Source organism: Mixophyes fleayi, chromosome 2, assembly GCF_038048845.1.
Source record: "Mixophyes fleayi isolate aMixFle1 chromosome 2, aMixFle1.hap1, whole genome shotgun sequence".
NCBI lineage: Eukaryota > Metazoa > Chordata > Amphibia > Anura > Limnodynastidae > Mixophyes > Mixophyes fleayi.
The window spans coordinates 61,714,293-61,741,185 of NC_134403.1; the positions used below are offsets into that span (position 1 = coordinate 61,714,293).

The 26,893-nt window shown below is 40.4% G+C and overlaps 1 protein-coding gene across 3 annotated transcripts in view; it reads right to left on the reverse strand.

Moving 5' to 3' along the window:
* Positions 1-26,893, reverse strand: part of LOC142141025 (uncharacterized) — an 80,071-nt gene that overhangs the window by 12,167 nt on the left and 41,011 nt on the right. For all 3 annotated transcript variants that reach the window (XM_075199094.1, XM_075199093.1, XM_075199092.1), the window contains 6 exons: positions 23,966-24,036; positions 22,726-22,778; positions 15,891-15,954; positions 13,440-13,492; positions 2,238-3,174; positions 1,081-1,118 (listed from right to left, as the gene is read on the reverse strand). In XM_075199094.1, coding sequence (XP_075055195.1) covers positions 1,081-1,118; positions 2,238-3,174; positions 13,440-13,492; positions 15,891-15,954; positions 22,726-22,778; positions 23,966-24,036 — 1,216 coding nt within the window. The remainder of the gene's footprint in view (positions 1-1,080; positions 1,119-2,237; positions 3,175-13,439; positions 13,493-15,890; positions 15,955-22,725; positions 22,779-23,965; positions 24,037-26,893) is intronic.

The following is a 26,893-nucleotide window of genomic DNA, read 5'->3' on the forward strand; positions in this document are numbered from 1 at the left end:
AAATGGCATGATCACAGTGCACAGATAAACAATTGTTACCAGACCATCAGCAGGGAAAATATCTTATGGTCAGGTTTTAGGAGAAGAATACACTAGGCTTACTTAAGAACAGAAGTGAGAACTTGCACAGATCAAACAATCAGCAATTAGCTTTTAAACTCTGCAGTTTAAGTTAGACAATGGACCTAATTTGTGATGTGAACCACATTACGCGTTGGTTTTCCACTGATTAGCCTACATGGTCCGTCCAGAAGATAACTGTGTCAAAGTATACTGTAAATGTCACATCAACCTCACACAACTTTTAAATAAATAAAAAGTTTTCATTTCTAAATTCTGCTCAATTTAGCCTTATTCATGGCTTACATTATTTATGAGAGTAAAGGGACATTGGGACAGCGTTTATTACACGTTGCACACATTACTGTATTGGAAGCTTTTTTTTACATTGGATAAAGTGCACCTAAAAATGCCTGAACATGTGTTCACTGCATCATACACACATAGGTGGGGGATCCAATTAGCCCCGAGCTTCCGCCGCGTTAAAGCTATTACCGTTATTACGGTAAGTTTAACCCGGCTTTCAGCTCGCAGGTCAGGGAGCTGCGAGCTGAAAGCCCGCGTTAGAACTACCGTAATAACGGTAATAATGTGCAGGCCGCATTACTTTTAACAGTAACGCGGTCAATTGAATATGCCCCATATCATTAAATAAGAACTATGCTAGCAATTCATCTGTTTCTCACTTTCCCTCCCCTCTGCCCCTCCCCTTCAATTTCACAGCACCTTTAAAAGGGAGGACAAAGTATAAGGTTTTGTACAAGCCCTTGGATATAGGGGATGTAACCTGACCTTGGGGAAGTTTGATAATTATTTTATAAAACCCCTCTAACAGCTCCTAGCTATTTGAAATACAGTTGTTATTATTGTTTTTTATTATGTTCTTATGCAAGCTTTATGGTTTCACACTGATGGATCAACAGAAAAAATATAAATTTCAATTTGTAATCTGTGTCGATACCAGAAAATATGTGCTAAACATAAAATTTGTAATAGGCAATTTTAAATATGACCACATACCTGTGGAACAAAGTGGATGAACTGGTTAGAAAGAGCTCCTGAAATAAATTGAAATGCACATATTGGAAAACACACAAACATTTGCATATCTAATACACAGAACAACTGCACAATGCATGGATATACATTTTTAAAATATTTGCAGTGAATAGTCGAAAAAAGGTTCTGGTAACTACTTGCAGGAAAGAAGCGGTAGTGTTTTAACTGCACAGCGTTACCTTTCACTAGATGTCTGAAAAAAGTATTTTCATCAGAAGAGATCATTTGAATATCTTTCAATTCAACTGTGCACCACAACTCCATTGAAATGAATGGGCTATAGGTATGAATGGGACACAGAAATCGATAGAAAAAAATACATCACGACACTGGTTAAACACTTGTGTCTATAATGAGACCAAGTGCAGTAACATACAGTACTTTGTACATACTGACATGCCGTGTATAATTTTTTGGGCTGCAATTAATGTATGGATGCAAATGAGTATGGACACATAGAATAAGATGGGTCTGCTTGTTCCACTTATTTTTACATGCAATGCATGTATGTATGTGAGTCAGACGCAGCATTTGAACACCGGTGGGTAACAAGCCTTAGTGAACTGTATTGAAGTGTAAAGTTTACAAATTTAAAAAAAGGTTCTCTAATTTTTATAGATGCAGATGATCTGGTGTCCATTATTAAAATACCGTGTAACACTACACTCGCTGCATCTGCAACACACAAACTTATCAAACCTGCATGGATGTGTGACAATAGAGGCTGAGCTAGAGTCTCAGTGGCAGACCCAACTGCATTACAAATGGTAGGTGCTGAGAGAAATGCAACCAGACTAGCAGAGGGCTACAAATATAAACAGACAGAAGATAAAATAAACAAGCAAGCTGACTGGAAAAAGTCAGTTATAAAATTGTAAATTATCCCTATACGTTTAGGTATTATGCAAAAGGATACAATTTACAGTAAGACTGGTCATATCACACCAAACATAAATCAATATTAGTACAACAACATGCATAAACAAACAATTCTATTTTAATTACTTTTCAGTTAATAATTTAAAATTGTATTAGATTGAAACAGTTAAATACCCATACACCATTCATATCACTCCAAGGTGTGACCTGTTTCAAAACATGAAAAACAATTCACATACCAAGTCTCGCTGCCATTTCTTGTGGCCGGGGAATATTTGGAAGTGGAGCTTCTTTTTCAGTTTCTGGTGCACGGACATCAGGTGGTATAAGAGAATCCACAGACACTGGATTGGTTTGTAGTTTAAAATATTGTGATGGTTCTTCCACAGATGTCTCTTTTACAAGAAGGAAGCTTGCCTGCGTCAATGTGGCATCTTGGCCGCTAAGAGATGGGTCTGCTTGCTCAGCATATAAATGTTGTGCAAGAGGAGAGACTGAAGGACATGTCTGTGATGTGCCTTGTGTAATGGATTCAGTGGAGTTTGGAGGCAGTGTGTTGGATGTGTTATTAATACTAGAAGAGTGCATAGGCTGTTCAAATAACAAGATGCTAAGATTAAGAGAAACCTCTGGCTTTTCATCCAATTTAAAAAGATTAGGCTGTGTCACTGGATTATCTTCACCAGTAATTGAGCCTACAGGCTGTTCCACTGGCCTGTCTATACCATTAGAAGAACCTGTAGGCAGTATGGCTAGCCTATCTTTACCACTGACAGAGTCTATAGGTTGTGTTTTTGGCCTATCTTTAACATTTAAATATGTAGACTGTACAGCTGGCCCATCTATACAATTATCTGAACGTAAGGATCCATCAAGTGACATCATCTGGCATCTGCCATTTATTTTAGAAGTGCTCTGGGGTTGTGTAATCAATCTATTTCTAAAACGAGACACAATGTTTGTGTTTTCTGCTATTCTAGGAGTGCTATAAGGATCTTTATTTGAAGAGCTATCAGATTCTTCCATTGTACATTGTTTTAGTGCAGGAGAACTTCTTGAAGGATTTAAAATGACTGTGTCATCCTTAGTGGTAGACTGTGCCTCTGCAGTCATTTCTAATACAAGATGATCAACAGCATTTCCATAAATTTTGTCATCTATAGCCATTTCTTCAACCTGAAAAAATATAAATATAAACTCCACTAAGATCAATTATGTATGCTTAAACCCAAGTCTATGATGTTTAGCAATCTGTAAATATAAATATACACATACTCACATATAGTGGTCGAAGTGGGGGAGTGTACGGTGGTATCGCCACGTCTCCTACTGCCTTCATTGTAAAACTATAAAATCCATTTAATTACTATCCCATTACATTTTTTATATTGGCACTTCTAAATCTCCATTCCGCCACTTGTAAATTTCCACTTCGACCACTGTACACATATATATTGATATCTATAATACCTAGAATAATATCAATAGTCACTAGTGTACTTCTTACATTAGAAACATGTACAGGTTTATTCACTAATGTGCTTCTTACATTAGAGAGACGTACAGGTTTAGTCACTAGTGTGCTTCTTACATTACAGACACATACAGGTTTATTCACTAATGTGCTTCTTACATTAGAGACACGTACAGGTTTATTCACTAATGTGCTTCTTACATTAGAGAGACGTACAGGTTTAATCACTAGTGTGCTTCTTACATTAGAGACACGTACAGGTTTAGTCACTAGTGTGCTTCTTACATTAGAGACACGTACAGGTTTAGTCACTAGTGTGCTTCTTACATTACAGACACGTACAGGTTTAGTCACTAGTGTGCTTCTTACATTAGAGACATGTACAGGTTTAGTCACTAGTATGCTTCTTACATTACAGACACGTACAGGTTTAGTCACTAGTGTGCTTCTTACATTACAGACACGTACAGGTTTAGTCACTAGTGTGCTTCTTACATTACAGACACGTACAGGTTTAGTCACTAGTGTGCTTCTTACATTAGAGACATGTACAGGTTTAGTCACTAGTGTGCTTCTTACATTACAGACACGTACAGGTTTAGTCACTAGTGTGCTTCTTACATTACAGACACGTACAGGTTTAGTCACTAGTGTGCTTCTTAAATTAGAGACACGTACAGGTTTAGTCACTAGTGTGCATCTTACATTAGAGAGACGTACAAGTTTAGTCACTAGTGTGCTTCTTACATTACAGACACATACAGGATTAGTCACTGGTGTGCTTCTTACATTACAGACACGTACGGTACAGGTTTAGTCACTAGTGTGCTTCTTACATTACAGACACGTACAGGTTTAGTCACTAGTGTGTTTCTTACATTACAGACACGTACAGGTTTAGTCACTAGTGTGCTTCTTACATTACAGACACGTACAGGATTAGTCACTAGTGTGCTTCTTACATTACAGACACGTACAGGTTTAGTCACTAGTGTGTTTCTTACATTACAGACACGTACAGGTTTAGTCACTAGTGTGCTTCTTACATTACAGACACGTACAGGTTTAGTCACTAGTGTGTTTCTTACATTACAGACACGCACAGGTTTAGTCTCTAGTGTGCTTCTTACATTACAGACACGTACAGGTTTAGTCACTAGTGTGCTTCTTACATTAGACACGTACAGGTTTAGTCACTAGTGTGCTTCTTACATTACAGACACATACAGGATTAGTCACTAGTGTGTTTCTTACATTACAGACACATACAGGATTAGTCACTAGTGTGCTTCTTACATTACAGACACGTACAGGTTTAGTCACTAGTGTGTTTCTTACATTACAGACACGCACAGGTTTAGTCTCTAGTGTGTTTCTTACATTACAGACACGTACAGGTTTAGTCACTAGTGTGCTTCTTACATTACAGACACGTACAGGTTTAGTCACTAGTGTGCTTCTTAAATTAGAGACACGTACAGGTTTAGTCACTAGTGTGCATCTTACATTAGAGAGACGTACAAGTTTAGTCACTAGTGTGCTTCTTACATTACAGACACATACAGGATTAGTCACTGGTGTGCTTCTTACATTACAGACACGTACGGTACAGGTTTAGTCACTAGTGTGCTTCTTACATTACAGACACGTACAGGTTTAGTCACTAGTGTGTTTCTTACATTACAGACACGTACAGGTTTAGTCACTAGTGTGCTTCTTACATTACAGACACGTACAGGATTAGTCACTAGTGTGCTTCTTACATTACAGACACGTACAGGTTTAGTCACTAGTGTGTTTCTTACATTACAGACACGTACAGGTTTAGTCACTAGTGTGCTTCTTACATTACAGACACGTACAGGTTTAGTCACTAGTGTGTTTCTTACATTACAGACACGCACAGGTTTAGTCTCTAGTGTGCTTCTTACATTACAGACACGTACAGGTTTAGTCACTAGTGTGCTTCTTACATTAGACACGTACAGGTTTAGTCACTAGTGTGCTTCTTACATTACAGACACATACAGGATTAGTCACTAGTGTGTTTCTTACATTACAGACACATACAGGATTAGTCACTAGTGTGCTTCTTACATTACAGACACGTACAGGTTTAGTCACTAGTGTGTTTCTTACATTACAGACACGCACAGGTTTAGTCTCTAGTGTGTTTCTTACATTACAGACACGTACAGGTTTAGTCACTAGTGTGCTTCTTACATTACAGACACGTACAGGTTTAGTCACTAGTGTGCTTCTTACATTAGAGACATGTACAGGTTTAGTGATTAGTTTGTTACTCACATGAGAAATGTTTACAGATTCAGTTTAAAGAGCAATTGAATTAAACATGATGACAGGTTCAGCCACTTGTGTGTTGCTTACATTACAAATATTTAGTAATTCAGTCATTAGTGATACTTACATTAGAAACATTTACTGGCTCAGGCACCCGTGTGTTACTAACATTATAAATGTTGACTGTTTAAGTCATTAGTTTGTTACTTGCATTAAAAGCATATACAGGTTTATTTACTAGTGTTACTTACAGTGAAATGCTTACAGATCCAGTTACTAGTATATTACTTACATTAGAAAGGTTTACATCCATAAATGACGATTTAGGATTAAATGCAAAACTTACCAGTTTGCGTAAATATGCATCTGCGCACTTAAGCTTCCACATCTGTATTTTGAGTTACATGCATCTTAAGACACTGTGGGCCTGATTCAGAGTCAGACGCATGCCCATTTTCGTAACATATCTTTGCGTTTCTTCACACTGCACATGCTCAGAATAACTGCAGTTATTCAGACCTTTGACTTTTTGGTACTTATGACGCCTTACACCTGAAGAGGTGTGACGAGGAGGGAAGGGGTGTTCTAACGTAGTCTCTAGTCTAGTCTCTGACGGGGAGGGAAGGGGTGTTCTAACGTAGTCTCTAGTCTAGTATCTGACGGGGGAGGGAAGGGGTGTTCTAACGTAGTCTCTAGTCTAGTATCTGACGGGGAGGGAAGGGGTGTTCTAACGTAGTCTCTAGTCTAGTATCTGATAAGGGAGGGAAGGGGTGTTCTAACGTAGTCTCTAGTCTAGTATCTGACGGGGGAGGGAAGGGGTGTTCTAACATAGTGTCTAGTATCTGACAAGGGAGGGAAGGGGTGTTCTAACGTAGTCTCTAGCCTAGTATTGGACGGGGGAGGGAGGGGGTGTTCTAACGTAGTCTCTAGTCTAGTATCTGACAAGGGAGGGAAGGGGTGTTCTAACATAGTCTCTAGTCTAGTATCTGACGGGGGAGGGAAGGGGTGTTCTAACGTAGTCTCTAGTCTAGTCTCTGGCGGGGGAGGTCAGGGGTGTTCTAACATAGTCTCTAGTCTAGTCTCTGAAGGGGGAGGGAAGGGGTGTTCTAACGTAGTCTCTAGTCTAGTCTCTGGCGGGGGAGGTCAGGGGTGTTCTAACATAGTCTCTAGTCTAGTCTCTGAAGGGGGAGGGAAGGGGTGTTCTAACGTAGTCTCTAGTCTAGTGTGAAGATACCGGGTTTATCTGCCCAGTGCTACCCAGTACCTTCTAGGATTCGTATGGTCACTCAGGCAAAATGCAGTTATAAAAATACAACAGTATATTTATTGTCATACAAATCACACTACAATATTATGTACACACAGTAAATAAATGCCAGGCAGATTTACCACATCATCTGTCCCTTACCCCAATAACTTAAGGAGATATAGTCACCTGCTGTCCAGACTTCATGACCCATGGATCCCTCTCAGCTGCATATATAGATTTGAGTTAGAAAACGACAATTCAAAACTCCATCTTGCACCTTCCTGAATGAAATCCAAGCATCCCCCCCCTCCCCCCTCGAGTTGTTCCTTATATATCACAGGTCTAATTTCCACAGTCTTTCCCCTCCCTGGGCAAACCCCTGCGTCTATTCTACTTAACCATTGGTCAGTGCTGGACTAGGGGGGGGTTGGACAGGGGAGTGAAGATGAGCTGTCCTTTCAGAGAACCTCCCCTGTTAGATGGCCTGTCTGGACTAGCCTGGTGAGAACAATGGACACTAATTAGTTTTCCTAATCAGGCACATGGCAACCTGATCCCTACCCATAATCCCCCTGGCTTCATTTTAAAGACAATGAATAGCAACCTTACTTCAAGTTATCAATATACAATAAACAATATACATATGTACACTGAACTACAATGTCCCCTTAGCCACATGTTATTGGACAATGCAGTTGTAGTCTGGTGAGCTGGGGAACAAACAGCATAGGCTATAAAAAGTACTATAATCCACATTATGTGAGAAATGAGACATGCTCACAGGGTTATCAAACTCATTTCGTCACATATACCTCCCCTACTTTTTTAGCCTTTGTTCCCCAGTGGCTTCCTTGCTCCAAGTAAACCTTTCTCCCCCAAGTCCAAAATCTCTGGCCTGCTGTGGTTTCTCCTGGGTCTGATGGCAAGGTAGACAGCAGTACACAGTTCCTCAATCTCCCACCAGGGTCCCATGGCTGCAGGGATATCATCCCACCCAGCTGGAGTGGGGGTTTATGCTGCCCTGTGTCATAAAATGAGACAACAATAAAACTGGGGCACTCCGGTGCATACATCCATTGTATTACAATTGTAGTCCAACATCCCTTGGGTGCCTTATCCACCCTTAATTGCCCAACTGCAAATAGTCCCTTGGCCTGTCCTCTGTTTCTGGAGACCATGCTCCCCTCCCCCACATATTCGAGTGAAAACTGCCAAGTGGCAGGCAAACTTTCTGGCTCTTTGTCCGTTTGTTTCTGGCCAAGATCCAATCCCCCCTCCCCCAAACACTCAAGGGACAACTGCCCAGTGGCAGGCAAAGGTGGTGGCTCCATTAATTCTTTGCTTATGGGGAATCCTCTGTCCCCCTCCCAAACCACATGTGGGTGCCCCTGTAAGTATGTTGGTGTGCATCTCCCCTCCCCTGCTACCACATCCAACTGTTGCACTACTTCCCTCGCCTCTGGCGCATCGGGGTAGTGTGAATCCTCATTGGACACAGACTTGTCCTCCTGGCAGCAAAACAAACTGGATGGTCCAATGCAGGCCTCTGGTTTTGAGTCCTGGATTCCCAGATTTGGAGCTGGAGTGCGATGCTTCAAAGCTTGTGGGGCTGGTGAATCTTGCTGTGCTGGTGCCCTCTCAGACACCCACTCAGTAAACATCTCCTCATCTGCCAATTCTGCATTGGGGAGGGCATAAGTGTAGTTTTCCCAGGACCCCATGGTAGTGGCCTCTGACATGACAATTCCTTTATCCTCTCCCATTAATTCTGTCCTACAGTCTGTAAACATGATTTCTGCTGAGATCATATGTTGCGCAAGTTTATGATTCTCTTCTGCCACAATTGGGTACAGCTGTACATCACTTGCCCCGGAGAGTACACATGCGGTATCCTGCGTTACTTCATTAAACAAATTCTTTTCAGGCACAACAGGGATGGATAACTGGTCTTTTCTGTAATTCTGTTCTAACTCAGACACAGTCTCAGGTTCCAATAACACTGGCAAATTATCAGAAGATGCTACTACATGGTACTTACTTGGTAGCTCTTTTCCATCCAAGTCACCAAATGGGAGAATTTCTCCTAATCCTTTCTGAGTAGTCAGAGGTACAACATCCTCACCAAGCAGTTCTTCTCCAGACTCCCCCAAGATAGTAGCTTGGGCAACTGTATTTAATCCACTGAGATGGACTTCCCCCTGATTAACAGACTGAGCAGCCATCTTTTTAGAGTGTGATAAAAGATATTCCAATTGGCATTTTTCAGTATTCACTCGATAACACTGATCCTGCCACATTTCAGTGTCCGTAAATCCTTGCCGCCATACCTCATCCTCTGCTTCTTCAAAACTCTGTTGCAGACATTGCATTTGTTCCCAGAGAGGTATGTGGGGACCTAAAGTGAGCATCCATTTTCTATAAACACTAAAGGCATTGATGGGATTCTCCTGATCTTTTAACAAACGTTTCAGGATATCCATGTGTGTGCAGTACAGGTAAGGTACACCCCGGATCTGGCATTCCACTATCAGCTCCTCCATACTCATTGTCTCTAGTGGATCTGTAGAATCTGCTAATGGGACAGATTCTATTAATACATTTGCAGGGGATTCATCAGGCATGTCCCTGTGCTGTAATAGTCCATTTACATCTTGTTTGTACTGCTGATTATTGTTGTATCTGGATTCTCCCTTGGCCAGATTCTGCATAGTACAAATAACTTCATGTGTAAAATCATCCCATGCTGGTTCATCCCGAAAATTACAGGCACTTGCCTCCTCTTTCAACATTAGGAACACATCCAACAGGTTCTCCAATTTCTCCTGTAGACTGGCTCCTTTCCACATAATAATCTTTGGGCACTCCTCATCCCAATAATCCAAAATGTGCTGCATTGTGGTGGGTTGGTGCAACACATCCATATCCCCATCCTGCAGACACTCCCACAGTCCTTCATCCCAGTACACCTTTCTCCTGGGTGTACTGGACTGCTTCATCCCTTCCTTTGGGAACTTTTGCAACACTGGGCTGTGATCTGCTCTCTTGTTCCTAGAGCTCACAGCCATTTTACTTCCAGGGATCACCTCACTGTGATTTCCCCTCTTTGAGACACGGTTCCATCTTCCGCTCTCCTCTGGCGGGGTGCGCTTCCCCTTATCAAATCGGCACTTAGGCGGCATCTTCCCTTGCGTAAAGCCCACAACGCTTTTCGTGACACTTTCTACCTTAAAGCCTTTAGGAGTAAGTTCAGGATAATGTGGTAACTGGTTTCTAGTGCTAACTGCTTTGCAGAGCCCTGGAATGTATCACGATACAGTTCCCCTGCAGCTCTACCCAGATAGGACCTGGGACTGAGTGACCCCACTGCTTGCCACCAAAAATGTGAAGATACCGGGTTTATCTGCCCAGTGCTACCCAGTACCTTCTAGGATTCGTATGGTCACTCAGGCAAAATGCAGTTATAAAAATACAACAGTATATTTATTGTCATACAAATCACACTACAATATTATGTACACACAGTAAATAAATGCCAGGCAGATTTACCACATCATCTGTCCCTTACCCCAATAACTTAAGGAGATATAGTCACCTGCTGTCCAGACTTCATGACCCATGGATCCCTCTCAGCTGCATATATAGATTTGAGTTAGAAAACGACAATTCAAAACTCCATCTTGCACCTTCCTGAATGAAATCCAAGCATCCCCCCCCTCCCCCCTCGAGTTGTTCCTTATATATCACAGGTCTAATTTCCACAGTCTTTCCCCTCCCTGGGCAAACCCCTGCGTCTATTCTACTTAACCATTGGTCAGTGCTGGACTAGGGGGGGGTTGGACAGGGGAGTGAAGATGAGCTGTCTTTTCAGAGAACCTCCCCTGTTAGATGGCCTGTCTGGACTAGCCTGGTGAGAACAATGGACACTAATTAGTTTTCCTAATCAGGCACATGGCAACCTGATCCCTACCCATAATCCCCCTGGCTTCATTTTAAAGACAATGAATAGCAACCTTACTTCAAGTTATCAATATACAATAAACAATATACATATGTACACTGAACTACAATGTCCCCTTAGCCACATGTTATTGGACAATGCAGTTGTAGTCTGGTGAGCTGGGGAACAAACAGCATAGGCTATAAAAAGTACTATAATCCACATTATGTGAGAAATGAGACATGCTCACAGGGTTATCAAACTCATTTCGTCACATCTAGTCTCTGACGGGGGAGGGAAGGAGTGTTCTAACATAGTCTCTAGTCTAGTCTCTGCTGGGGAGGCAAGGGGTGTTCTAACATAGTCTCTAGTCTAGTCTCTGACAGGGAGGGAAGGGGTGTTCTAACGTAGTCTCTAGTCTAGTCTCTGGCGGGGGAGGTCAGGGGTGTTCTAACGTAGTCTCTAGTCTAGTATCTGACGGGGGAAGGAAGGGGTGTTCTAACATAGTCTCTAGTCTAGTCTCTGACGGGGAGGGAAGGGGTGTTCTAACATAGTCTCTAGTCTAGTCTCTGACGGGGGAGGGAAGGGGTGTTCTAACGTAGTCTCTATTCTAGTCTGTGTCAGGGGAGGGAAGGGGTGTTCTAACGTAGTCTCTATTCTAGTCTGTGTCAGGGGAGGGAAGGGGAGTTCTAACTTAGTCTCTAGTCTAGTCTCTGAAGGGGGAGGGAAGGGGTGTTCTAACGTAGTCTTTATTCTAGTCTGTGTCAGGGGAGGGAAGGGGAGTTCTAACGTAGTCTCGTCTAGTCTCTGACGGGGGGGGGGAGGGAAGGGGTGTTCTAACGTAGTCTCTAGTCTAGTCTCTGACGGGGGAGGGAAGGGGTGTTCTAACATAGTCTTTAGACTAGTCTTCGACAGGGGAGGGAAGGGGTGCTCTACCGTAGTCTCTAGTCTAGTCTCTTTTATTTGCGGGTGGTCAGGGGTAAATGTAAGTACCAGATGACAATGATGAGGAACTAGCAAACCGCCTGTTATTGGAGGTTTGCAAATGAAGTGCAGACGCTGACTGAGACTTTAGTAATTGCGCAGGCGTAAATTAGGATTTGCCGAGCATGTTCAAACAAAGACAAAAAACTTTCTTTTTTGTATGCATGTTAAGAAATTGATCCTGCTGTATTAGGCTATCCAAGTTTAAACTATTCATAGCAATCAGAACAATAAAATTAAATGTTTTTTGTACAAGACTCATTTTCAATTCTGAATACGGTGTACATACGAATACACTTGTGTTCACTCTAAATCAGATCCTGTAAGTCTAACTCTCAGACGTAAAATTCAGGTTTGATTTACTACACTTGCACAATATTATTGGGATATTTGTGATTCTGGTGATGTAATTTGGTTTGAAATTCCTGTCGTTATATAATGCTGATTATTGGTGTATTTCCAATGACGAGAATAGATGAAGAGAAAAGATAGGAAACAATTATACGTAGACAGAAACAAAGTCACAAATGTGTACATTGTGTTATTATAATACACTGGGTGACAGCTTCCATCAACAATGCAGGAAATTGTGTTGGAATAAATAGGAAATTGATGAAATAATAGAAATGAATTTATAAATCGGCTGTAATTTAGCATAAATCAGACAATAAAGCAGGAAGGAGCTGGGTACCACAAGTAAAGGCTTGGGTCGCCTGTAGTCCATCACTGTCAGTCTGGACTAACTGTAGTCACTAGTGTGACATAAGGAAATGTTGCAGGTTTACTATAATAGTCACTAGTATGTTATATACATTAGTAAAAACTGCAGGATTACAGTTGTCACTAGTGTGTAGCTGGCTTAATGTACATACATGTGTAAACTCAGCAGCTCCTAATCACTTATTTCTCCAGAAATATATAAAGCATCGGGCAGCAAAGAACCACGGTTTCCTATGCACAAGAATAATGTTCTGTTTTAAAACAATTATCCAACCTCTAATGGAGATATGGCAGTATTAATGGTTAACGAACAAGGTTCCCATAATACTATCATTCTTATCACCATATAACCACACCTCATGTATCTGCTAATTAATCAAAGAGTTAATTAAATTAATCTCTTATTTATATGGAGAATGTTACTGTTCTCTGTTGTTAAGATGTCATTTCCATTCTAACAACTTGTAGGCTCAGTCACTTGTCATAACTTTAGCATTACTAAAATGGGAAACTCTGTGTCATAGCAGTTGGATGAATATATTAAATAACCACTATATTAAAAGGCATCTCTTAATACGACTCAGTGAAATAGATAATAATAATAATAATAATAATAATAATAATAAATGTCAATATGTAAATAAACATTGAAATATGGCATTGATAGTAAAAAAAAGTTGAGCCGGTCTATGGGTTTAAAAATGGTTCAATTCAAAATACATTTATATATCTTATAAATATAAAAAGAAAAAAGAATAATAATATACAATGCTTACATTTTGATCCTCTTGTGTCAAATACTCTTCTTGACTTAAACTGGGACATGAACCTGTACATATAGTAATATAAACATATTTAAAGAATATTGTGACCATAAATTTTCATTTGTGATCCAACATGCATAAAATACTATTGATATATCATGCAAGCTGTGGGTTCCACAAATCCTCATTTTTTATATTATTTTTCTTTATTTTTTAAGTGTGGCTTTAATGTAAAGCAAAGGGAGAAGACTGATCCAGCATAGATAAGGGTAATTTAAGAACATGAACAATTGTGTCTAGTTAACCACACTGTGCCTTATATTTGTGCCCCGTTTCTGCATTTTCAGTGAAATGGATGTTTTTAGGGAAGGGGAGGATGGGGGGTGGTTCAGAAGCACTGGACACAACATCAGGAGACGTAACACTCCACAATGTGATGCAGCGCAGTGACACACACATTGGCCTGTTTAACAAACATTTTCTGCAAACCAGGTGCTAAGGAAAAGACAACTGGATCTAATTCAGAACCCTTTATAAACACCTCACACTGGTCTCATTATAGAAGAAACAACAACACAGGAGACCTGCTGTTTTACCATATTGGCTGGGCCACACATGTTACCCTGAAAAGAAGAGTTTATTGCTGGCCATGGGCAGGTTGGCAGCTGAAAGCAACTTTTAGAAAAAAACATAAATACTGTTTACATTAGTATGCAGATAGTTAGGTTTTTTTTTTTTTTTTTTAAATTCTTTAAAGCTTCTTCTGTGAACCACCTCCTCTTAAAGTGTTGAAACTATCAGGGGTATATTTACTAAACTGTGAGTTTGAAAAAAATGGAGATGTTGCCTATAGCAACTAATCAGATTCTAGTTATCATTTATACCCCATTCATACTGCACCAAAATCCCGGGTCTTCAACCCGGGATTTATCGAGGGGTAATTCCTGGGTCGGACCCGGGTCGCCTGCACTATGAATGGTGCAACCCAGGTTTTTGCATAGTTGCATAGGAGAGAGAGAGAGAGAGATTTTTCATATTCCAGCTTTCAGCCAATGAAAAGTGCTCTGGTGATGACTCCCACAAATTGCCAGGGCACAGATTTGTGCAGTATGAATGGGGTCAACCCGGGAAATTCCCGGGTCCGAGCTGCAGTATGAATGGTGTTTCTGAGCTGGGACGCTCCGAACCCCTGCAAAAACCCGCCTTCAAAAACCCGGGATATTGCCGGGGCGGCAGTATGAAAGTGGTATTACTTAGTACACTCTACAAAATGACAGCTAGAATCTGATTGGTTGCTATAAGCAACATCTCCACTTTTTGAAACCCGCAGTTTAATAAATATAGCCCTCCATCTCATTTGTTGAATAGAAGCATAACAGAGTTTCATTCAACCGGTGGCTGGAATTGATCTATCTTTTAGAAAGAAGGAAAGATACAAATGCTTTTGGCACAATGAAATGGCCAAAGATGTCAACGGAATACTCCCAACAGACTACAAGACTACAGTATGTATGGACCTATATTATAATGCCTCCTTTGGTAAAAAATGAAAGTACACATGTAATTCTCACATAAAACTACAATCAACCTGAAATCACGTTCTCACTTCTATATTCTTCCAGAGCCTGGAGATTACATCCAGTTATGGGTGGGTTGTGTGCTGATAACTCAGGATTCTGTGGGGTCTGGGGAGAGGATCCTCATGGTTTTCCTAGTTATAAATGTTAGGATTTGGGGGAAAAATAGTAAGGATACTGATTTTCTCCTTCAAAGACACTATTTGTAAAACTACCCATTAAACATACAAAACTCTTTTTCAGCATATGCTGGAAGCTGGTGTATTGCCTCCAGCTGGTTTACAACTAAAATCTCATTTAGTAGTTTCTTAACCTGTATGGATCTTCTAGGGTATGTAGAAATGATGTTTCTTACGTTAAGTAATATATAGTATAAAGCAGAAATAGAATGGGAACCTTGGAACTTGTCCCACTGGAGGACCTCTGAAGCAGTTTAAATCAGGCAGTTTCTATGGAAACTATTCTATGGAAAATCTGCAGACAGGCAACATATTACTATGCCCACCCCACATGTACCACATTATGAATGGCTGTGAATTTTATTTTTTGGGGAAACTAATTGAGCTCTATTTGCTCCATCTCAAAGCACAGTTTGTGGGGCAGACCCTTACTTGTTGCGAACAGGAAACCAAATGTTGGCAGAGATGTTGTTTGCAGCCACTTTGAACTGGAGGACTCGCTGTAGAGGAGACATGCCTGGGAGACCTAACTTATTCTACCTGACGACTGAACAACCAGATCTATGTATGATTTGGGAACACACAGCATGGACACATTTTGCAGATGTGGTTGTTCTGTTATGTGCAATCAAATGTCATTAGGCCCCATACATTCTGGTCCAGATTTCTACATCTGATCAAACAATAGTACAGAATTCTCTGTTTACCTCCGAGATCAGCATACAGTTGAACGCAGACGTTCATTTCCTCTGACCCTAAAGACTGCAAATTCTACATTACAAAGAAAAAATAAAGAAAACAATATTCAGTACAATTGAATTTTTCATCCTGGTCTTCATCATCACCATCGTTATTATTATCATCACCTATTTATATAGCGCCACCAATTACATAGCGCTGTGCAGGGAATATTTATAAAAAGATTTAATATATACATCCATATAATGGGCCTCATATAGATTAAATGATTGAACTTATGAAAATGGTATTGGAATATAAGAAAGCTAATATGTTGTAATTGTATTTATGATGACTAGGGGTCTCTTATATGTTTTGCATATTTTTTGGTTGTTTGTATTTGCCGCTCTGAACTGTTTCCATGCCATCCAGCTGCAAGCCTCTGGATAGGGTAATATTGAACTAGATGCTGGTTATTTTAGATGTTAGATTGTTAGCAATGGGGAATACCTCTATAATGTGATAGTGGTGCCTATATTTTTAACACCTACTCCAGGCTTCATTTCATTATGTGTATGGAAGGATACTGCAGGCAACTTTTCAGTGTATAAAATGGCTGACATTAGTACAATAGCGTGTTCTCTGCTAAAAAAAACAAAGGTGTGTACAAGTTATATCATGGTATGTAAATTTTAAGCTATTGTCAGGAGCGTAGAGCTACTTGGTAGTTGCTGGTATTGACACAGCCCAAACTGGCAGCGCGGAGTCTGATCTTCACCAGGGACCCCCGCAAGGGAGTATGGATTTAGCTGTAAGAGAGAGGTTGCGATTCTTCAGGAAGACTACTAGCGAAGTAACAGTAGGCAAACGCATAGTCAGGGAAGCTGAGATCAAACTGAGCGGTCAGCAAGGTACGCAAGGAGTATCCAAAAGAATGGTCAGGCAGCCAGAAGTCAAACACCAGGAAGGAATTGCAGAGCCCAAGGGAGAATCCGGAGGCAGCTCCAGGAATAGCCAAGTCAGGAACCGGGAAGTCAGACTGAATACAGTGAAGCAACATTCAAGGTGCCTGTAGCTAGGAGACCAAATACTCTGGTACCCTAATGGTACCAGAGTCATCCTTAAATAGTGTCAGGAAGCTAATTATTGGTGGAAGTGACATAAGCAGCCGCCGGGTTTCACAGTAGCGCCCTGTTGACTAGCAGCAGACACAGCACCCGAAGAGGTAGAAGACGGCCATCCCTGTGCGGATGGAAGAACACAGGAATGGTGCCTGATACCTACAGTCATGGAAAAAAAGACTTGAGAATGACACAAGTATTGGTTTTCACAAAGTTTTAGTGTTTTTAGACCTTCTTTCTGATGTTGCTATGGTATACTGAAGTAAAATTACAAGCATTTCATAAATGTAAAAGGTTTTTATTGACAATTACATTAAGTTTATGCAAAGAGTCAATATTTTCAGTGTTGACCCTTCTTTCGAAGATCTCTACAATTCACCCTGGCATGCTGTCAATCAACTTCTGGGCCACATACTGACTGATGGCTGCCGATTCTTGCCTAATCAATACTTGGAGTTAGTCAGAATTTGTGGGTTTTTGTTTGTCCACCCGCCTCTTGAGGATTGACCACAAGTTCTCAATGGGATTGAGTCTGGAGAATTTCCTGGCCATGGACCCAAAATTTCGATGTTTTGATTCCCGAGTCACTTAGCTATCACTTTTGCCTTATGACAAGGTGCTCCATCATGCTGGAAAAGGCATTGTTTGTCACCAAACTGTTTTTAGATGGTTGGGAGAAGTTGCTCTTGCAGGATGTTTTGGTACCATTCTTTATTCATGGCTGTGTTCTTAGGCAAAATTTTGAGTGAGTCCACTCCCTTGGCTGAGAAGCAACCCCACACATGAATGATCTCAGGATGCTTTACTGTTGGCATGACACAGGACTGATGCTAGCGCTCACCTTTCGTTCTCCGGACAAGCGTTTTTCCAGATGCCCCAAACAGCAGTCCTCTGCAGTCTAATCCCTGTAACTTAGAATATCAGTCTGTCCCTAATGTTTTTCCTGGAGAGAAGTGGCTTCTTTGCTAGCCTTCTTGACACAAGGCCATCCTCCAAAAGTCTTTACCTCACTGTGCGTGCAGATGCACTCACACCTGCCTGCTGCCATTCCTGAGCAAGATCTGCACTGGTGGTGCCCCGATCTCGCAGCAGAATCAACTTTAGGAGACGGTCCTGGCACTTGCTGGACTTTCTTGGGCGCCCTGAAGCCTTCTTCACAACTATTGAACCTCTGTCCTTAAAGTTCTTGATAATCCAATAAATGGTTGAGTTAGGTGCAATCTTACTAGCAGAATATTCTTGCCTGTGACGCCCTTTTTGTGCAAAGCAATGATGACTGCACGTGTTTCCTTGTAGCTAACCATGGTTAACAGAGGAAGAACAATGATTTCAAGCACCACCCTCCTTTAAAAGCTTCCAGTCTGTTATTCTAACTCATTCAGCATGACAGAGTGATCTCCAGCCTTGTCCTCATCAACACTCTCATCTGTGTTAACGAGAGAATCACTGAGCTGATGTCAGCTGGTCCTGTTGTGGCAGGGCTGAAATGCAGTGGAAATGTTGTTTTTGGGATAACGTTCATTGTCATAGCAAATAGGGACTTTGAAATTAATTGCAATTCATCTGATCACTTTTCATGACATTCTGGAGTATATGGAAATTGCCATCACAAAAATTGAGGCAGCAGACTTTGTGAAAAATAATATTTGCGTCATTCTCAAAACCTTTGGCCATGACTGTATATATTTGTTATAAGTCACCTTTTGAATCAGCTTGCCACTGCGACTAAAATGCATTCTAATGACCAAAGCATCATTAATAGTGGAGGAAATACGACCCAATGGTGCTGACTTGCAGGTTAAATGCCAGTAGTTGATCATAGTTGCTGCCAGCACTTAAACCAAGAACAGTAAGCCTCAGCAAGTTGCATTACAGTATTATTAGGTAGCATATTACACTGACTTCACTTGACTCATGCAGCTCTTTATATATAACGCAAATATAAATGTATACATTGAAATTGTATGAGGTCATGGTGGGTGTGGGCCTCCTAAGGCAAGACTTGCAGGCCCTACATAAGCGTACAGAAGCAGTGGAGAACCGCGCTTTGCAGCTAGAAATCTGCTGGAATCGGATCAGTATAAATGTTGATGATCTAAAAAGGCAGGTGGCTTGGCCAGAAGTCAGATGGGCTATGAAAACCATTTACAAGCCTTCTTAGGAAAGTAGAGGAATGGACTGAGTCCCTGTATGGTGAACAGAAGTAGTCAGGTAATTTTGCAAGTGGGTAGAATTGTAGAGCCACAGCCCTTCCACAAACTCTGGGTGCTCCGCTGTGGGCTTTGTTGGCAAGGCCACTAAACTGTAAAAACAGAAATAAGATATTGCGCCAAAAGGGACGTATCTAGGTTCAACTCTCCTAGTCATCTCCTTTGAACTACAAAAGAAGACATGAAGCAGCATTTTCAAAACCATGGCCGTCCCTATTTAAATGGCTTATCCTCCTAGTATCTCTGTGGTCATGCACATGTCTACACCTTGCTGGAAGACATGGTGGATTTTATCTGAACCGGCTGGCTCCCTTCTGAGCATCAAGACCAAGCTGCCTAACCAAATGAAGGTTGGATCCAGTAACTACATACATCTCAAACTTGGTGTCCCCAACCGCCTCATTGGGATTTCAGTTTGTTAAGAGGCCTCTGATACCAGCTGGCATTGAGACTGAACTGTCCTCAGTCATAGTTCCATTTGCCATGTAACTAACTGCATGGCCAGCTCCTATATAATTTTGATAATAACAGCAACCTCTTAGTGCCAGAGTGCCAAGGGCCAAATAATTATGTGTGCAGCATCTATGACGGGATTAGATTCAAAGATAGTAGCTGTTGATTAGTGACAGAGCCACATTTAAAGTTAGATATCCCCAAAAATAATTGTGTACAATACATATATCCATACTGCGCATATGCACCAACAATTTATACACATAATCCGTATACTGTTTTTTTGAATATAGTAAGGGCATGTTCGCCACACTACGATATTAGATGTAGATCCACCTGCATATACACATTTTAGGATGTGTATGTCTTGTGGGTACTGAAGGGCTGGTGCAACAATGTGCTATATTTATGATGACTACTAGTAGCACTGTCTAATGACTTCTGATTGCATGATTGTGAATTGACCCTGCCCCTTGATTAAAGTCATAGACTTAAAACAGTAACTATATATCAATATATATATTGCAGACATCATAACTTTTTGACTTTTCCATCTGGATTAATGCCAACAGTTGGAGGTGTTTCTATTTCATGAAATTTTATACGAAAAATGCGATTTTGCATTTATTAATAATTGTCAAAACAATATTCTCTCTTGACGTGTATACGACACTTCATTACATTATTATATCGTGTACAAATGTGGTAATGCGACTTTAGCCTCTACTAGTAAAACTGTTAAGCCGCATCTCTACGTTCTTGTGGGGTGTAAGTATAAACACTGGAGTAAATGCTGGTATTTTTGAGCTTGACGCATCTTGAGACACATTAGTACGCTTTTCCTTATGTTTTTGCTATGTACGTTCAATGTGCAAATGTGTCCAATGCTTAACGAGGCTCACCCTGCTTAAGTGAAACATATGGTCCTCCACCAACCAACTTTTCAAATGCAAACTAGTTTCAATCAGCCTCAGCAACATAGGTAAAAGCTAACTATTTGCAACAACAACATACACCTGACCCCAGACAGGACACTACCTCCCTTCTTGGTCGCTCTCTATATAATGGACAATTTAGCCAATTACTACTTTTTGCTCTGATGTCAAAACATACAGTCCACACTCGTTGCATTTCTGAAGTCCCTCCTCAGCCAGCCACTGTGATCATTCTTAGTGGTCCCAGCTATCCAGGGATAGGACTCAATAGAGTCTCCTATGGGCCACTGTAATAGACGTTCTTCTCTAGATTTCCATAGCTCAGATCACTCTCCAGTTTTTAGTGAACAGACCACCTATCTGTTTCCAACTTGTCCCTAGTCTGGGCCTGTACCATTTCTCTGTGTTTCTCTCATAAACACTGTACTCTCCTGAGCTCATGCCTGGCAGAATCCAATTCTCCCAAGACAGTCCTCTCATCCCTTTCCAATGGATCCTCTGTTTCAGCTTTTCTGACCTCTGCAGGACACACAACAGCCCTTCGCTGAGCTATGTCCTGAGCTCCCTACTGTCCTGCTGCTGGCTGTAACCTCATATCTCTTCAGTCCTGTTGGGAACAATTACAAAATCCAGTACATAAATAGGTAACAAATTAGCGCCATTTAGCTTGCAACCACCACACAACCTAAATGCTTCTGCAAACTGGCAATAAAAGTGCCTGGAATACACACGCAATAGATGAAACATTTTAGGGGCTAAATTTACTAAACTGCGGGTTTGAAAAAGTGGAGATGTTGCCTATAGCATCCAATCAGATTCTAGTTGTCATTAGTAGATTCTACAAAATGACAGCAAGAATCTGATTGGTTGCTACATGCAACATCTCCACTTTTCAAACCCGCAGTTTAGTAAATATACCCCTAGGTATGGTTAAAAGTTCTGCACCTTTCTCCCACTACTCTTACTTACAATGTCATAGCCAAGTTAAAGTAAGATGTGGAATTTTATATGGGATAATAGCAAAATAAACAAAAATAAAAACAAAATGTAAAAAAATTTTTTTAAAAAAACAACAAGCTTTAGGAACAACAAACTTTTAGGAAAATACAAAATGCACTAGTTCTCTACTTAACCCCTCACCAGTATTACAAGAATGCACTGCACAATGCATGTGAGGCTTAATAGTTTTTCATTAGTGCCATGCACTGTTGCATAAAGGTATGAATATCGCAAAAGATTAAGGTTGTGTCAAACATCCCTAAATCATGCCAGCCATCCAAAATGTGTTCCTAAAGCCAGCTCCACCTGCCTTTCTCTCAAACTAAGAGTTTGTCTACACGGTTACAGTTGCACAATTTCATAAGGGGGAAAAAACATTTAAAACTACAATGTATACTTATAGCTAGCCTATAACTGTTTTGAACCACACACATATTTGGTGTCCCTATATTTGGTGTCCCACTACTCGGTATAACTAATTAATTATTTTTTGAGATAAATATCTAGTGTGCTTATTATGTGAAACATACATTTTAACATTGTAGTTTGCGTACATGAAGTGCGTGGCATGGTGTACTGTGCCCGGCCAGACAGGCCAGCAGGTGCCACTCCCCCAGGTTTACTTGTTTTACAACCTTTAAAAAAGAAAGAGCGCCCCCTTGCTTAAATTCTCTATAACCCAGCCTACGCAGCATCGCACCCAATCCTCTACGGGTATATGGCAGAAAAACTGATTGGGCCCCGCACCTAGATTGTATCAGCTCAAAGCTCACTAGCACTGGGGCCCTTCTTGTACCCCTGGCTATTGGGTACATAAGTGTTCCTGCATGCTGGCGCTTCTATTTTACTGTTTCATAAGGGAAAGTGAGCAGGGTGTAATACCCAAGAAGGTCTCTTATAACATTAAAAGAAAAGGTAAAAAAAAACTAAACTAAAACCAGCAACACAGCCGCCAGGTGTGTTAGTACTACGAAGAGATAGAATTGTGTTTTATTTTATGTTTGTTGTGTAAGAGATAGAGCTAAAGCACTTTGAATCAATTTGTGGCTACAACTCATCTTTTATCCTAAAGGACTGTGTGATATTATACTCAACATTACCCAGAGTAAGACGTACTTGTCACAGTATGTATCCACATACTTATACCTGAGGGTTAGCTGTCCAGTTTGGTATATGCTTCCTCTTATTATTAATTCCACCTATGAAAATGTAGTAATAATGAAACAATAAAAAAAATGAAAATCAATTTTGATCTCTATTTTTTTTAATTAATATACATATGCATCAATTCTTTTTTTACCTGTGCCATTTTGGAATATTTGTAATATTTCTTCTTTTTTCCCCTTCATCCTTTTTCTCTATTTATGAGAATAGGGCCACTAACCTTATAAAATTCTTCATGTTCACGTGAATAAATAATAGGCCTGTGTTCTATTGAAGTAAATATTTTAAATATATGTAAAGTGAAATTAAATAAAACATAGTTTGCTTTTGTGTAACACAGCATTTTGCAATGGAAATGCATTTTCATATAAAGGCTTTTTTTTATGACACTGCAATCAATTAAATGAAAATGATGGCAGAGTTTTGCTTTAGTCAAATTGTAGGTATTACTTTATGTTCTTAAGTAGCACCTATAAATCTTGTGCCCACATTTTTAGCGGTAGAGATTCCCTGCCCAATACATCTCAAAATGTAGTTTGTGGTATCTGGTACTCCTGTCTTATTCCTCCTTCCATTCTCTCTTCACTGCAAACAAATAACAGCTTTATATTATGATTTATACCTTTATATTTATATTTTACTGAGCAGTTAAAAATAAAAGTGAAATCTGGCTATACTTAGATCCCTTGTGTACTAGCATCAAACACCTATTTTTACTACTGTTATTTTACATAAAATCAGGTACCAGGGTATAGGAACGGAAGCCATCGGGTCACATGACCCCATACCGCTAGCACTGGAACTTGTAGTTGGGAGTGTTCTGCATTGCGACATGGTATTTCCAGTGCTGCTTCCTCCATTTACTTGTGTTCAATACAAGTGAAGGCACTGGGGTCAATAGACTTCCCTGACTGCATGTGTTCGTTAACCACTGCATGTCAAACACACTTACTGGCATTTAATGCAATGCCAGTGAATATGGGGCATTCGAAAGTAACACCGTATATCATTCCAATACATTTCACAGGTAGCTGCCTAGAAATTCCATACAATACAAAAGACAAATGAAATGACATCTTTTATAAATTTATTAAAACTTAAAAATGCCAATTTTACAAATTATTGTTTCATGAAATATTATCTACAGTACTTTAAACTTTAAATTATTTCTAACAAATAGAATCTGTTACCAGTAGAACCAAACATAAAATACTGTACTTACTGAGAGAGAAAGTCCGTATTACTCTTGGACTCAATAAGGAATCACTTGATTCTGAACTACTGCTGGAGGCGCTGTAAAAATAAAAGATGTTATCAGTTACTGTTGGTATTATAGTACTAGTATTTCACAGTACTAATTTAATTCAGGTAAAAGAAAAAAACTATATTGTACAATATATACTGTATAGGGTAGCACGGTGGCTCAGTGGTTAGCACTTCTGCCTCACAGCGCTGGGGTCATGAGTTCAGTACTTAATCTTTGTGGAGTTTGTGTGTTCATCATCATCATCATCATCATCATTTATTCATATAGCGCCACTAATTCCACAGCGCTGTACAGAGAACTCATTCACATCAGTCCCTGCCCCATTGGAGCTTACAGTCTAAATTCCCTAATGTAGACACACACTCACACACAGACAGACAGACAGAGAGGGAGACAGACAGACAGAGAAGGGAGACAGACAGAGACTAGGGTCAATTTTGATAGCAGCCAATTAACCTACCTGTATGTTTTCCTCCTAAATAAAAGGGTCTCAATTGGCTAGAGGCTCAAGGGGGTTTTTTGTCTTTTACCTTCCTCTGGATCCGGTGTCACACCCCTCACATGTTTGCGTGGGTTTCCTCAGGGTGCTTCGGTTTCCTCCCACATGCAAAACCACACTAGTCTGTGTGTGTTAGGAAATTTAAATTGTAAGCTCCTGTGGGACAGGGACTGATGTGAGTGACAAATATTCTCTACAGTGGTGCGGAATTGGTGGTGCTATATAAATAAACGATGATTATATTTCATGGTTATAGGGTTATATATACCAGAAATGTAATAAATTGTTGATACAAATATTTTCCATCAAAACGTATTAAGCGCAGTTAATGATCAAAGGAGGGTCTTAAAGCAACTGATGGAGGGACTTCAGAAATCCGAAATTAATTAGATGGGATTTGCCATTCGCCCCAGAATGAGAAGTCTGCAACTTTGAGAGGCCCAGAGGATTTAGAAACCTTTTTGAAACAATGGATTTATCTTCTATGAAGCTTCAACTAGCTGCCAGAAAATTGGTCAACTAGGTGCCAACCTGTTGGATGAGGATGGCCTGACCGAGATAAAACAAAAAAACAACAGGAATGGCAAACTTCAGACTGCGAATGTCAGAGGAAAGAGCTCCCAATAACAACATAACTGGTTTCATCACAGAGGCCCTGGATGTTTGTTGTAGCTGGAATAACCCCTCTCTCCCTGCTGCTACTCAATACTCTCAACTGGATGGTGGGACTAGGTTTGGTGCCCCGTGTACTAGTTTAATCTAATGTGTTGACCTCACTACAAGACACAAAGTGAAACTCTGCATCACCTTGATGAATCAACCTCTACCATCACACTATGTATTGCATTGTATACTTGATTGTTTGTTTGTTTTGTTAGTCACACAAGTTTTAGCTTAACCAGTTAGTTAACTAACTGGTTAGTTAGTTAACTATTATTGTTAAATAAGAATAAATAGACAATAATTATGTATAGTAAAAATTTAAATCAGCTGTAAATGTGCATTTACCTGTATTCTTAATTCATAACATACATACATTATGCATTATTAACATTTATCACATTTTTTTATGTATTCTTTTTATTGCTTGTCATGCATTGAATAAGCAGATACAACATAATTCAGGTTGTTGGAAACGTAACAGTAATTAAATAATGGAATGAATATTATTACAAAGGAAAACAGAATCATGAACAATTTTTAAGTGAAACCAGGAGGGATAGTAGGGTAAAATGGTCGGGAAGAAGGGGGGATGGGAGGAGCAGGCCATAGGGATTAGAGACATATTGCTAAGTAGAGGCTATGTTCTAGCATGGGGTAGAGAACGAAAGTTACATAGATTACAGGTGTAGGAGAGAGTTGCTTAACGCATTAGGGCAAAGGGAGTTGACGACTGTGGTGTGCGGTGTAGTCTATATAAGTACGGTAAGCATTAGTGTCTTTACACAGTAGCCATGTAGCTGTAAATTCGGTGGAATTTTTCTTGAGATGAAGCGATCAGATCCTCCATGTTCATGTAAACGTCAATTCAACTAAATCACTCAGATATGGAGGGAGGTCTTCCAGATTTCCAATGATCAGGGATCACAGCCTTGGCCACGTTATTTAAATGCTTCAATAACGAGTTCTTATAAATGTAAATGGGAATTGTGGTGTGTAAAAGAAGCCCCAAGACAGGGTCACATGGGACCTCAGTACCAAGTATTTGTGAGGAAACTAGGAAGGTTGCTTGCCAAAAAGGTGCAATACGGGGACACTCCCATCATATGTGAAGCGGGAAGCCAATTCCCAATTGCATTTCCAACAAGTGGAAGCATCTGCAAGGACATTTGCCAAGATGGCAAAGGCTCCTATACCACCTTGTCATAATCTCAAGTTGCATTTCGACAACAGAAAGGCTTGAAGAGCAAATTTTTTCCATCGTAAAAATATTTATCCAGCGCCTGTCCTCTAGAGGGATATTTAGGTCCCAATGAAAAGCCTGATAATAATTAAGTAAGCATGTATAGATTCTGTCCAAAATAACTTGATAAAGTTGGGATACAGCATGACTCGGATTGTGTGGTGAGGAACAAAGCACTTCAAAGGGGGTTAATGTCCTGTGAAGGGACATCCACCTGACCCAGCTCTTGTAAGAAATGCATCATTTGTAGATATGTCCATTGCTCTTTGAGTGGGAGGGAAAGAGATTCCTGGAGAGCCAGAAACTGATGCACAGCATCTGAATCCACCAGCTGATCGACCCTAACCGCCCCCCCCCCCCCCCCCCCCCCGTAGCACCAAATTTGAGTACTTGAGGATGAACAGCTGGTGGAAAACCTCGTGTGGCGTGTAAAGAGGTCAAAGGAGATACATTAGATGTGCGCGTTCTAGTTTTTTTTGCA